The sequence below is a fragment of the Hyaena hyaena genome, unplaced genomic scaffold, assembly GCF_003009895.1.
Source record: "Hyaena hyaena isolate Hyena2069 unplaced genomic scaffold, ASM300989v1 scaffold_65, whole genome shotgun sequence".
In the NCBI taxonomy this organism is placed as follows: domain Eukaryota; kingdom Metazoa; phylum Chordata; class Mammalia; order Carnivora; family Hyaenidae; genus Hyaena; species Hyaena hyaena.
The window spans coordinates 3944047-3957609 of NW_024080697.1; the positions used below are offsets into that span (position 1 = coordinate 3944047).

Below are 13563 nucleotides of genomic sequence, written 5' to 3' on the forward strand. Positions count from 1 at the left end.
TGTATTGGTTTTAGCAATTTTTTGGTAGAGTCTTTTGGGTTTTCTACATAGAGTATTATGTCTTCTACAAATAGTCAAGGTTTGACTGCTTGCCAATTTGAATGCCTTTTCATTGTTTTTTGTTGTCTGATTGCTGAGGCTCTGAGTTGGTTTTGATTGGTTGGTTTTCCTCTCATTTTGTATTTTTCTTCTTTGCATGCCTGGCAACTTCTTGTTAGGTGCCAAACATTGTGCCTTTATCTTTTGAGGTGCTAGATGTTTTTGTATTCTTTGTATTATTTATTTTTTTAATGTTTTATTTATTTTTAAGAGAGAGAGAGACAGAGCTCAAGGGGCGGCGGGTGGGGGGTGGGGTGAAGAGAGAGAAAGGGAGACACAGAATCTGAAGCAGGCTCCAGGCTCTGAGCTGTCAGCACAGAGCCTGATGAGTGCTCAAACCCACGAACTGTGAGATCATGACCTGAGCTGAAGTCAGACACTTAACAGACCGAGCCACCCAGGCGCCCCTGGACTTTTATATTTGTAGAAGATGTTGAAGGAGGGATGAAAAAACATTTCTTCCCCATTGTGGACATAATACATATGAGTTTTCAGAAATTTGCAAAATACAGAAAAACCTATGAGGAAGAAAAATATTTTTGTAATCTCACAGCCTAGAGATACCACTTTTTACATGTTATTATATTTCCTTTGGGTCTTGAATTTTTGACTAGAAGAATTAATCAAAAATATTTGTTTTGGGGTCTGTTTTTTACCTTCTCTTTCATGGTCTCTCTCTTTTTTCTTGTGTTGTGTGGCGCACATCTCTATGTCTGTCTCTTTCCTCTTTGTGTCACAAACTCCCATCTTCAACCCCACTGCAGATACTGCCCAGTTCTGTTGAGGAGTCTTGTTGATTCAGTCTGAGACTTTGGTACCTTCCTGCTGAGTTTGGAGGCCAAAATCCCTGCTCTTGGGAGTTTAGATATGAGTCAAGAATTGCTCTCTTTGGGCCTTTGTTCCCTCCCTCCCAATCAATAATTAATCAGTACTGGGTTGATCTTATTAGCTACTCACTTTTGAAACCCTAAACCAAGCTGGCTAATAACAATGCTTTTAATTAATATGAGACAGATTAAAACTCATTACAGCAAGGTTATTGGTAATGAGATAATCATAAGGCAAGTTATTGAGCTGGGAGTGAAAATGAAGTTGGAGGAGGGGCAGGGAGACCACGCCAGCTGTCCCTGCTATAGTTTGGCAGGGACAGAAGGGGGAATGTCAGGCCTCTGCAGTGAGGGCATGCTGCAGCTACACACCCAACCAGTCCCGGAAACCAGGTGCTTAGTAAAGGCAGCACGTGGGTCTGTGAGCTGATGGGTGGTCGGTGTTAGGGTAGGAGAGGAAGTAGGGTCTTTGGGCAGAAAAAGTAAAGTCCCTGTGTTTAGGATAATTCTCTATCACTGTTGTGTTTCTTATGCGTGGATGCTATGCCATTTAGATGACAAAGCATGAAATTAGCCATTGTTCCTAGTAGATTGTGGTCTAGGCTTGCTGGTCAAACAAAATATAGGGAACTAGGATGCACCTGAAGTGTTCTTTTTAATTTTTTTTAATTTCATTTTTCTAGGAATAGTGGTTTCCCCTCCTCCTACCATCCTTTTAATCCAAGTGTTGAGTATGGACTGTATGCTGAGCCCTGTGCTAAAACTCTTTTTTTATGAATTGCTTCGTATGACCATCACACTGACAGTTACCATTTTTCTCCTCCTTTTACTGATGAGGAAACTGAAGCCCCAAAGTTAATTAACTTGTCCAAGGTTATAGGACAGGTAAGTAGCAAAGGACAATTTAAATTCAGTTGTTTTTGATTCCACAGCCTTTGCTATTAACCATGTGTTATGCCTCCGCCTTGTTGTGTTCAAGAACGTCTGTAGTTTTCATTGGCCGTTTAAACTGTATATGCTCTGGGCACCTGGGTAGCTCAGTTGGTTAAGTGTCCGACTTCAGCTCAGGTCATGATCTCGCAGTTTGTGGTTTGAGCCCTGCGTTGGGCTCTGTGCTGACAGCTCGGAGCCTGGAGCCTGCTTCAGATTCTGTGTCTCCCCTTCTCTCTGTCTATCCCCTGCTCATGCTCTGTCTCTCTCTGTTTCTTAATAATAAATGAAATGTTAAAAAAAAATTCAAACTGTATACACTCAATTCAACTTCCGTGGCCACCCTGGTGCCAGCAGGATGCTCTCTGCCACACATGTCCTACCTGGGGGTTACTGGGCAGCTACGTTTATTGCCTGCCATTGGGGAATCTAGTGTCATGGTGCATGGCCACTCCTCGGTCTGCATTGTGAACTCTGCCCATGAAGACCATCCCCACAGTGCTTGCATCCCCCCTGTGTGTGCACAGAGAGAAATTCCGTTCATGCCTGTCCCTGGCACATGCTTGAACACGTCAGCCTTTCACCTTTTAGTGACTCTCGGACCTTGGGAATGTTACTGAACTCCTCTGAGATCATTTTGTCATCTTTAAAGACACATTTTAAGATCTATTTTGAAGACACGTTTGGGCAGATTTAAAAACAATATCAACTACCTATATTTCAGCATTTACTGTAGGCCCAGGAATAGTACCTATACCAGGGCACTAAATAAATGATTATTTATTATAGCTGTTACTGATTTATAAACCTGAGCTGTCCAGTATGGTAGCCACTAGCCACATGTGATGATTTAAATTAATTAATAATTAAAGAGTGAGAGGGAGCAAGTGAGTGAGGGGCAGAGAGAGAGAATTCTAGGATCTAGGAGAGGCAGAAGGAGAGGGAGGGAGAGAGAGAGAGAGAGAGAGAGAGGAGGGCTTACCTCAAGTGGGGCTTGAACTCATGAATGTGAGATCATGACCTGAGCCGATGTCAGATGCTTAATGACTGAGCCACTCAGCTGCCCTGATTTCAATTTAAATTATATAAAATTAGGGATGACTGGGTGGCTCATTTGGTCAAGCGTCTGACTCTTGATTTTGGCTCAGGTCATGATCCCAGGGTTGTGGGATCCAGCCCTGCATTGGTCTTTGTGCTGAGTGTGGAGCCTGCTTGGGGTTTTCTCTCTCTCTCCCTCCGCCCCCCTCCCTTGCTTGGGCTTTTTCTCTCTCTAGAAATGAAAAAAAATTGGAGAATTCAGTTCCACAGTCACACTAGCTACATTTCAAGCCCCCAGTAGCCACTGGTAGCTGCTAGTGGCCACTGTGTTATTAGTGCAGATGTAGAACATTTCTGTCATTGCAGCACTTTCTGTTGTACAGTATTGGTATAAACTAACTTTCATCTTCCTTCCAGGGGCCTATGCCTATGTCGGTGCACACCTTCAAAGTTGTGTAGTGTGAAGGAGTAGATTTGGGAGTGCAGAGATCCGAGATTCCAGAAGTTTTGCCTTTTCATTGATCACACTCCTCGTTGGGGGAAAGGTTGCTGGGTGCTAGACAGCCATGGGATTCCCGTGGATGGTCCCTGATTCCAGCAGATACAGCCCCTTAAGGTATCAGATTAAGGAAGTGAATACTGAAAGGGGGAATTTTTACTGAGCTAGAAGTTTCTTGAAATTTTGAATGGGACCTGCCTTCTGATCCCAAAGGACAGTGAAGCCCTAGGAGCTGGAGTTGAAAAGGGACCCTGGAAATCGGAGGCCCTACTCTCTTCTTCAGCATTTGTGTCTTTTGGCCTTAAAAGAATATTTGTAAGTTTTTGGTGAGTGGCAATATTCACTTGTGTGTGTGTGTGTTTATTTAGAAGCTGGTTGAAGGTGACTTTGGAGCTTCTTTAGTTGAATTGTGGGTGCCATTTGCAGTAGGTGCTGACTCAGCTTCATGGATGGTGGTTTTGTGAGTACATAACCCATAGTTGTCATTAATCTACATTTATGGCTCATGGACAGCTTGCTCTGAGGTTCGCAGAGTGTCCAGGGACACACATGGTCTCTGCCCCAGTGGCTGATGTGCCAGGTAGCTGATGAGTTGGGTACTGACCAGCTTTCCTGGGCTTGTGTGACCAGAGAGGGCTCCCTGAATTGTCCAGACACGGTCTTGAAGGTGACCATCACTTTGTGCCAAGAGTTAGTTAGCCTGGGTTCAAGCCACAGGTGAGGGGCAGTGGGCTGATGTTTTCTATCTTTTTTCTTCTTCTAAGTTTATTTTCAGAGAGAGAGAGAGAGAGAATATGCACGTGTGTGAGTGGGAGAGGAGCAGAGAGAGAAGGAGACAGACAATCCTAAGTGGGTTCCATGCTGTCATTGTGGAGCCATGCACAGAACCATGACTGAACTGAACGATGAGTCAGAGGCACCCAGGCGCCCCTAGAATATTCCCGAGGGCTGCCAGCAGCAGAGACAGATGCAGATGTGAATCCAATCTAAAGAAAATGGTGGAGTTAGGTCTTCAGCAATATACACACATGCATGCTGATCCATGGTCCTGTACTGTTCTTTTGATTGAAATGCCCTTTTTATCCTAATTTATTCAAATTTGATTTCAGGAACTAATCCTGTGTCTCCATCAGGGACCAGTCACACCAGTAGTCTCACTGGGGAAAATTTTTTGAAAATTTTTTTACATTTCTGGTATCTTTATTTCATATTGATTATTGTGTAAGTAAATTGCATAATTCACACTCTATTAAAAAGTGTAGAATAGAATACACCCTATTTTTTGACTATTTTTTGAAGTTTTTATTTAAATTCCAGTTAACATACAGTGTAATATTAGTTTCAGGTGTACAATATAGTGATTCAGCACTTTCATATACTCCCCAGTGCTCATCACTACAAAGCACTCCTCAGTCCCCATCACCTATTTCACCTGTCTCCCCTCCTCCACCTCCTTTTTCTGTTTGTTCTCTGTAGTTAAGAGTCTGTTTCTTGGTTTGTCTCTCTCCCTTTTTTTCCTCCTTTGCTTTTTTGTTTTGTTTCTTAAATTCTATGTATGCGTGAAATCATACAGTTTTTGTCTTCTCTGACTGGCTTACTTCACTTAGCATAATACACTCTAGTTCTATCCACATCATTGTAAATGGCAAGATTTCATTCTTTTTGATGGCTGAGTAACATTCCATTGTATATATATATATACCACATTTTCTTTATACATTCATTGGTCGACGGACACTTGGGCTGTTTCCATAGTTTGGCTTTTGTAGATAATGCTGCTCCAAACATCGGGGTGCATGTATCCCTTTGAGTTAGTATTTTTGTATTCTTTGAGTAAATGTCTATTAGTGTGATTGCTGGATTATAGGGTAGTTCTGTTTTTAACTTTTTGAGGAACCTCCATACTGTTTTCCAGAGTGGCTGCACCAGTTTGCATTCCCACCAACAGTGCAAGAGGGTTGAGTGGGGAAAACTTAATAGAAAAGATTATTAATTAGGAAAAGTAAAAGGTAGTTAAGTAGTGAAAGGAGATTCTAAGCGTACAGAAGTAGTAAGCATGTAAAGCAGCTGTTTGCTCTGGGGCTGAAGGGTAGTGAGTAAGGACAGAACTCAGCTGAGGGCCTCAACCTGCAAGGCTGAGATGGAGGTCTGTCCAGTAGTGAGGAGACAGGGTGGAAGGCAGAGTCCCTGGGAGTGGCCTGCTGGGGGACAGTGAAATTTGCAGGGGGGTGTGGCCCAGAGTTAATATAGAGAACCCTATGCTAGCTGATCACAACAATCGCTGGAGGGCGTGGGCCCGAGTTGGGCCATCAGAGGGGCCTGCCAAGTATGAAGAAATTTAGTGGGATGGTCTGGTCTGGGAGGGCCACTGAAGGGGGCACCCTCAAGCTGCTGGCCACTGAGCTAATATGCCACACTGGCTCCGGTGGCATATTCGAACCTCCTTGCTCTCCTGTGGCCTCAGTGCCCCTCCAGAGTCACCTAATCACAAGCCATCTGACAATGGAGAAATGATAGAATGAAGCCCCAGGATCACAGTACAGGGGAGAGAAGGGTGGATTTGGAGGCTGGAGGCCATAGTTCTGAGCAGCACACACCCACTTGCCCTGCTGTGGGCCAAGCCTTTGTGCTGATTCCAGTCCTCATGTTTCTTGCATCTAAATCTAAGCTCTCGGGGTTCTCAGTGGGATCCTGTTGTGACAAGTCATTCATTCTCTGGGCACGAATGGCTCCCACGTCTCCCCATGTGGTGGAAGGCATGGGACTGGCCTGTTCTAAGTCCCAGTGAACACACAGTGGTTGATGCCTTTACTGGGTAGGGAGGGAAAAGTGGTCGGTGGCCTTGACCCCACAGCAGCTTTGATGTAGGGGCTGAGCCTGCTTCATTGGGGAAGAGGGTGGCTGGGTACTGGGGCAGCCTGGCTGGGAGTGCCCGGTTGGATGAGGGCTCCAGTCGTACTGTATCTTAGGACTAATGTTTAGTGGATGCCTGTGCGTTACCTCTTATTCTGCCAGTGATTTTGATCTCCCTTCTTCTGGGTTGGAATTTGGGGAATGATTATTTGAGCTACAAAAAGTCATTTGTTCATAGTAGCCTGGACCTTTGTACCATGAAGAAAGGCCCAGTTCCGTGTTTGACCATGGTTTGCCTTCTTTCTCACTTCCTCAAAACCAGGGCTTGAGCGTGGCCATGGCCAGTCCTCGCATTGATTTTCTGTCATCTGCCACTGGCCAGCTGAGGCCCCAGTTCCCAATTCTTAAAGAGAATACACCCCTTTCCCACCATCCTTTGATCCATCTGTAAGCTTTCTCTCCTTGTAATTCTTAGGGTTAATTTCCTTCTCCTTGTGCCCTCCCGTCAGGGTAAGAAGACTCTGTGGCCCAGCTTGGACCAGATGTCCACATCAAGGCTGGCATACTCTGCGTAGGGGGTGAGGTCATGTGTATATAGGCTTTCCAATAGTTTGCTGGGGTTCGGAAGTAGAGGTGTCCAGCAGAGTCAGTAGTGGGTGCTCACAAGGGTCTCAGCACAGTGACCCAATGCCTGGAGTCTGGGGTCTATTGTGCCTGTGTCCCTGTGGAACAGGGCAGATGGGCTATTGGAACACAGGTGCTGAGGGCTGTAGTGTTCTCTTTTTAATTCTAGGTTCATATGGCAACTAATTATATAGGATCTTTAACTGTTTCTTCCATTGTTGTTGCCAAAAGTTATTTAACTCCTCAGGTGGTTTATTGCCTCCAGTATGTGCTTAATTATGTCGACATCTTCCATATCACTCAAGAGAGTGTAAGTCCATCGTAGATGTTTACTTCCTCTTGGTTGATTGCATGGGTGCGGAAGAGATTCCCATGGGGCACTGGGCCCCCTTACCTTCTTTGTGTGCCCACAGCCCCATCCTGCCCCAGAAGCTGTAGCTCCAGGAAGGCAGGACCGTTCCTGAACCCTCAGCTGAGCTGGGGTGATGACTGGGGATACACAGCCTGATGGCCAGCAGGGACCACCTCCCAGCTCTGGAAGGACAGTGGGCATCAGGCTGCAAGTTAAGGCTGCCCTGTCCTAAGAGACCTGCCCAGCTGGCTGCTCCCTGCACCTGACACTTCCCAGAAAAACTTTTCTTCCAGTTACGAGGAGACCCTGCTAGGGTTGACTGGGTGGCTTCATCTGTTATGCATCTGACTCATGGTTTCTGCCTGGGTCATGATCTCATGGTTTGTGGGATTGGGCCCCACATTGGGCTCTATGCTGACGGCATGGAGCCTGCTTGTGATTTTCTTTCTCCCTGTCTCTGCCCCTCCCGTTCTGTGCTCACTCTCTGTCTCTCTTAAAATTAAAAAAACTTAAAAAAGAAAAAAAGACCCCTGCTAAAGTTTGTTGAGTTAAAAGAGCCCTAGGTTTGGAGTGTTTTCTAGACCTTTCTTTGACATTTATTAGCTGTATTAGCTATTTCTTCATAAGGACAGTATTTGAGTTTCTTATTTCTATCATTTATTTATTAAGTTTATTTCTTAATATTTTTTTAAAGTTTGTTTATTTTTGAGAGAGAGAGAGAGGCAGTGTGTGAGCAGGGGAAGGACAGAGAGAGAGGCAGACGCATAATCCAAAGATAGGCTCCAGGCTCTGAGCTAGCTGTCCGCACAGAGCCCAATGCGGGGCTTGCGCTCATGAACCATGAGATCATGACCTGAGCCAAAGTCAGATGCTTAACCAACTGAGCCTCCCAGGTGCCCCAAAGTTTATTTTATTTATTTATTTATTTATTTATTTATTTATTTATTTATTTATTTTTAATGTTTATTTTTGAAGGAGAAAGAGACAGAGTGAGCAGAGGAGGGGTGGAGAGAGAAGGAGACAGAATCCAAAGCAGGCTCCAGGCTGTAAGCTGTCAGCACAGAGCTTGATGTGGGACTTGAACTCACAAACCGTGAGATTATGACCTGAGCCTAAGTCAGACGCTAAGCCGACTGAGCCACCCAGGTGCCCCCAAAGTTTATTTTTGAGAGAGAGAGAGAGCACCCAAAAGTGGAAGAGGAGCAGAGAGACACAATCTCAAGCAGGCTCTGCGCTGTCAGCATAGAGCCCGACTTGGGGCTCAATCTCACAAGATTGTGACCTGAGCCAAAATCAAGAGTCAGATACTTAACCAACTGAGCCACCCAGGCGCCCCTGAGTTTCTTGTTTTTAAAAATACCAATACCTGACTCCCTGAGCTGCCATAAAGATTAAAAGAAAGGAAGCGTATGACCATGTTTTAGAAACTGTAGGCCTCCAAACAGATAGTGTTATTGGCATGTCTGAGGGTTGGGTGGCAAACACATGAACTCAATGCACCCACAAATGAATCGTTAATAGATTAATGACCGCTCTGGTTCCTGGGCCAGTAAGTTTTGATGGAGAAAAGACCAGAAGCATCAGAGCACTGGACTCTACGAAGAGGCTGACCTCAGTATGAGGTCGGAATTGCCTGCACTAGGTAGTGAAACTGAAGGAGAGCATTGAGGCAGAAGGTGAATGAAGGTGTGTGTGTGTGTGTGTGTGTGTGTGTGTGTGTGTGCGCGCGTGCGCATGTGCACGCGCGCTCTTGGAGCGAATCAGGCCCTTCAAGCAGTGGGGGCAGGAAAGGGAAAGAATATCCTGTGGACAGTGTACACTCACACCTCTCTGTTCCTGGCCCGTCTCCCTGCAGGTGCACCTCCGTTCTGCCAGGCGCCTCTGTGAGCTCTGCTGTGCCAACCGGGGCACTTTCATCAAGGTGGGCCAGCACCTGGGCGCTCTGGACTACCTGCTGCCCGAGGAGTACACCAGCACCCTGAAGGTGCTGCACAGCCAGGCTCCGCAGAGCAGCATGCAAGAGGTCCGCCAGGTCATCCGCGAAGACCTGGGCAAAGAGGTAGCCGCCTGTGCCGGGGGGTGAGGGGAGGGGGGCGGCTGCTGGGATGGCTTTCTTCTGAAGGGCCCTGGCAGAGCTGTGCCTGCCAGGTGCCGGCACTCCACCGCTGGAATGGAAACATACCTCATGGCAACTTTCAGTAGAGAAATCAAAGGGGTGAGAACGAATCTCAGGGGCCCTCAGTAAAAAAGATGGTTGAACCCTATGAAAGAGCTGATGTGTGACTGTTTTTGCCCTGCAGTGCAATGGGATTCATATGGTTCAACCTAATCCTATCTGTCCATTATGGGGGGTTTACTGTGTGTGGACGGCTGTGCTGTGTTCCGTGCATTCTCACCTAATCCTCACAGTACTGTCAGGTACCTACCTGGTCTTAACCCCATTTTTCTGATGAGAGATAAAAACTTAGGTAAAGGAGATTAAGTGAAGGGTAAATCCCATTTAGGGCTAGAGTCAGGAGCAAGGCCACAGGCTAGGGGGGGCAAAGTTAGGATGGAGAGACCCTAGGCAGAGAGGATAGGATTGGCGTGGCACAGGTCTGTGCGTGGCTTTGCTTCTTGCCAAGGCTGTTGGCCTCCTGCTTCCTACAGCACGAGATTCACCCCCAAATTAAAACTAAATAAATCACTGTAATAACAGTGTGAAATGCATCATTGCTGGCATGTGGCAGCTCGTGGGGGCGGATGGAAGGGAGGGAAGGCAGCAGATTAACCCTTTTAGGCCGGCTTGTCTGTGGAGGGCTGGAGCGGGAGGCAAGACCAGGTCAGTGGCCCCCTGTAAGCCAGGCTGGAGCGAGATGAGAAGTTTGAGGTGTCAGCAGTCATGGTGGGCCCACCCAGCTGGCCAAGGGACGTATGGGGTTAAAAGATTTTGTCTTCATCTTCAGGACCTCTCCTCTAGGCCCCCCTGGCCGTGTGGTCCTGAGCGTGGTGGCCTGCGGCTGCTGCCCCACAGGCTGTCTTGAGCCCTCTGAATAGGGCAGGCTAATGTCAAGGTCATGGTTCTGAGGGGGCGTCCTTCACAGCTGGGAAGCTCAGCAACCTCTGGTTTCTCACCCCGGCCCCCACAGACGCACAATTGAAGTCTCTCCTCCCCCTCCCCCTCCTCCTCCCTCCTGGGAAGATGGCATTTGTTCCTTGGTGACACACTTTCTCATTCTGTGGGTGGAGGGAGGGGAAAGGGGCTATGTGGGAACAGAGTAGGTGGGTGTGGAGGTGTGAGGGCGGGGAAAGTCACTCTACTCTGCACTTCCCTCCTCCTCCCGCCTCTTCCATGACACTTCTTGGGGAGCAGCTCTCCCCACCAGGAAGATACCTGAGTGGACCCCACTGACTGTGGGCTCTACACCCACCCTGGGATGCTCAGTGGAAAGCTTTGTTTTTATCCTGGTTTCAAGAATGTGGCTAAAGGAAGCCAAGTCTGTCGTGTATGACCATCTGCTGTCTGGCTTTGAGTTCTTGGATGGCCTCTGAAGACACCTGGAGCTCAGAGACTACATAGCTGCCCCTAAATCTCAGACTGAGGTGCAGGGAGAGTGGCCTGAGAGTGTGTTCTGGCCTTTCTAGTTGCTTGTATCTACCTTCCCATCAGCAGAGGCCTTATGGGGGCACTAGTGTCCTCACACCAGTCCCTGTCGCAGGCAGATGGGGCTGGTCCTGAGGGGTGTCCCCAGCAGGGTGTAGGAGATGAGCGTGAACTTACAGCTCTCTGGACCCTGCGATTTACTTGTGGTTCTGGATCAGTGCAAATCCCTGCACAGCAGCCAGTGCCATCAGTGTGGAGGGGAGAGTGAGTAAAGGGACACTGTCCTGGCATAGGGATGTGGAGGGGTGGGGATGGAGGCCACAAATCTAAGGGAGGGGCGTGGGAGTGACGGTGAGGCCTCAGATCCTCTGATTACCAGACCAGTGCCTTGTCTCCTATGTAACCGAGCTTCTGGTTGGCAGAAATCTTTTAGAAATCTGTTTTCTGTGTCTTTGGGTTAGAAGTTTCTCAGCTAGTATTACCAGAAGGAAACTTGCTTTATTCCTTTTGTTTTGAATGTTAGGCTTAAGTCCTGAAGGTCATGTTCTGGGAAGCAGTTGGAAGCCCAAACTCTAGGAGGTGGCATCATTTCTGGTGTCTCCAAAGTGACCTGGATCTGAAGTGGGTTGGGAATGGTCTCAGCCTTGGTATCTTAACTGCCCTTGGGACTGTAGGTTTAGGTGCAGTGCCGATCTTGGCCAGAAGATGGCGCTGGAGTTTGAGCGTCAGGGAAAGGTACTGAAGACTCGGCCCTTTCCAGCAAAGGGGAACCCTGACAGTTGGCTGAGACTTGGGTTCTTTATTCTCCTGGGCATGGTTCATGCTGAGGAAGGAGACCAGGCTGACACCTTTGCACCCTGAATGAGGCTGTTGACCACCCTGGTCCCCAGGAGTTCTTTGCTTCCTGCTGGAGGACCTGACAGAGCTCTGACCACCAACCCATTCTTACACAGTACTCTTTTGGGCTAGGAGTCCTCAGAGAACCCCCACCCCACCCCCCCCAGGCATTAAAAGCCTGCAGTTCTGTTTCAACACCTTTCCCTTCATTTTCCCTTCCTTCTGTCTGTTGTCCAAGCAGCTGGTATTTAGTGAAGAAAGCACAGTGCTGGAATCTTTGGGTGCAGCCAGGAATGGGTAAGACCTCGTTCCAGCCCTTGTAGTCTGGGGTCATCAGGAGGTACCCAGCACTTTAATAGCTGGCCCTGGATGTGCCCACAGGGTTTGTGGGAAAGAGAGAGTGACAGGGAAAGAGAGAGTGACAGGGAGAGAGAAAGAGAGAGTGCCCATTTGGGTGGATGGAGGCTTTCTGGAGCAGATGCTTTCTGACCCAGGCTCTCAAAGATGGGTGGGCTTGGAGGAGATGAAGGTTGGAGGAGGGGGCTTCTGATTGATGAGATGGGCTAAGCAAAGGTATGGGCACTGGAAAGCATAACATACAGAGGTTGCATGGAGAATAGTCTTGTTGACTAGCATATAGGGTTCAGGTTGGTGATGGTGGAGCTGAGGTTGCAAAGTTGGTGCTGAGGTCACAGTATGAAGGGCCTCAAATGTTCTTTTCATAACATGAACCGGAGGGAGAAGAGAACTTGGAGAAGGACCCAAGTGAAGGAGTAGGGAGTGGGGCCAGATTTTCCTCGCAACGTGGGTGATGAGGTCAGATGGGGGAAGGAGCAGGTGGGAGGTTTGTGTGGGTGGGGAGCTTGGGGAGAGGGGTTACAGAGGGCTTAGGAAGAGATGCACTGGTACAGTTGTCTTGCTTTCCTCCATCCACCCCCCTAACACACACAGACAAGTCTAGTCTTATTACAGTGTATTTCAGTCAGTGATCAAGTTTTGTCTGTTGTTCTGGAATGTAGTTGAATCAGATAAGGTTCTTTCCAGCTCTAAAATTCTATGAAAGACTGAAGGAAATGAGGTCAGCTGCCAGAGTGATGCACAGAAATACCTTTGTTGGGGGCACTGCTTGTACTGGTGTTGGGGGATGGGGGGTCTTGTGTACTCTGATACATGTTTCATCGGTCTGTTATCTCCGAGCGCCTACAGGGTGGGGATCTAGACTTGAACTTGTCTTATAACTTCCCATAGTACCTGGAGAGAAATGCTGTGTCACAGGAGATCAGCATTTTTAAAAAAATTTTTAATATTTTATTTATTTCTGAGAGAGAGAGCGAGAGAGTGAGAGAGTGAGAGAGAGAGACAGCATGAACAGGGGAGGGTCAGAGAGAGAGAGAGATACAGAATCTGAAACAGGCTCCAGGCTCTGAGCTAGCTGTCAGCACAGAGCCCAACGTGGGGTTCGAACCCATAAACTGTAAGATCATGACTTCAGCCAAAGTGGGACGCTTAACTGACTGAGCCACCCAGGTGCCCCTGGAGATCAGCATTCTTTTTTTTTAAATTTTTTAAATGTTTTTATTCATTTATTTATTATTATTTTTAAAAAATATTTTTATTTATTTCTAGGAGAGAGAGAGACAGCATGAACAGGGGAGGGTCAGAGAGAGAGGGAGACACAGACTCTGAAATAGGCTCCAGGCTCTGAGCTGGCAGTCAGCACAGAGCCCGACGTGGGGCTCGAACCCACGAACCTCGAGATCATGACCTAAGCGAAAGTCGGACGCTTAACCGACTAAGCCACCCAGGCACCCCTTTTTTATTTATTTTTTTACAAATAGTTTATTGTCAAATTAGTTTCCACATAACACCCAGTCCTCATCCCCACAAGTGCCCTCCTCCATGCCCATCCCCCCTCCCCACA

At 47.4% G+C, this 13563-nt stretch overlaps 1 protein-coding gene across 3 annotated transcripts in view; it reads left to right on the forward strand.

The window, feature by feature from the left end:
* Positions 1–13563, forward strand: part of ADCK1 (aarF domain containing kinase 1) — a 117949-nt gene that overhangs the window by 41189 nt on the left and 63197 nt on the right. For all 3 annotated transcript variants that reach the window (XM_039232360.1, XM_039232361.1, XM_039232362.1), the window contains one exon: positions 9078–9281. In XM_039232360.1, coding sequence (XP_039088291.1) covers positions 9078–9281 — 204 coding nt within the window. The remainder of the gene's footprint in view (positions 1–9077; positions 9282–13563) is intronic.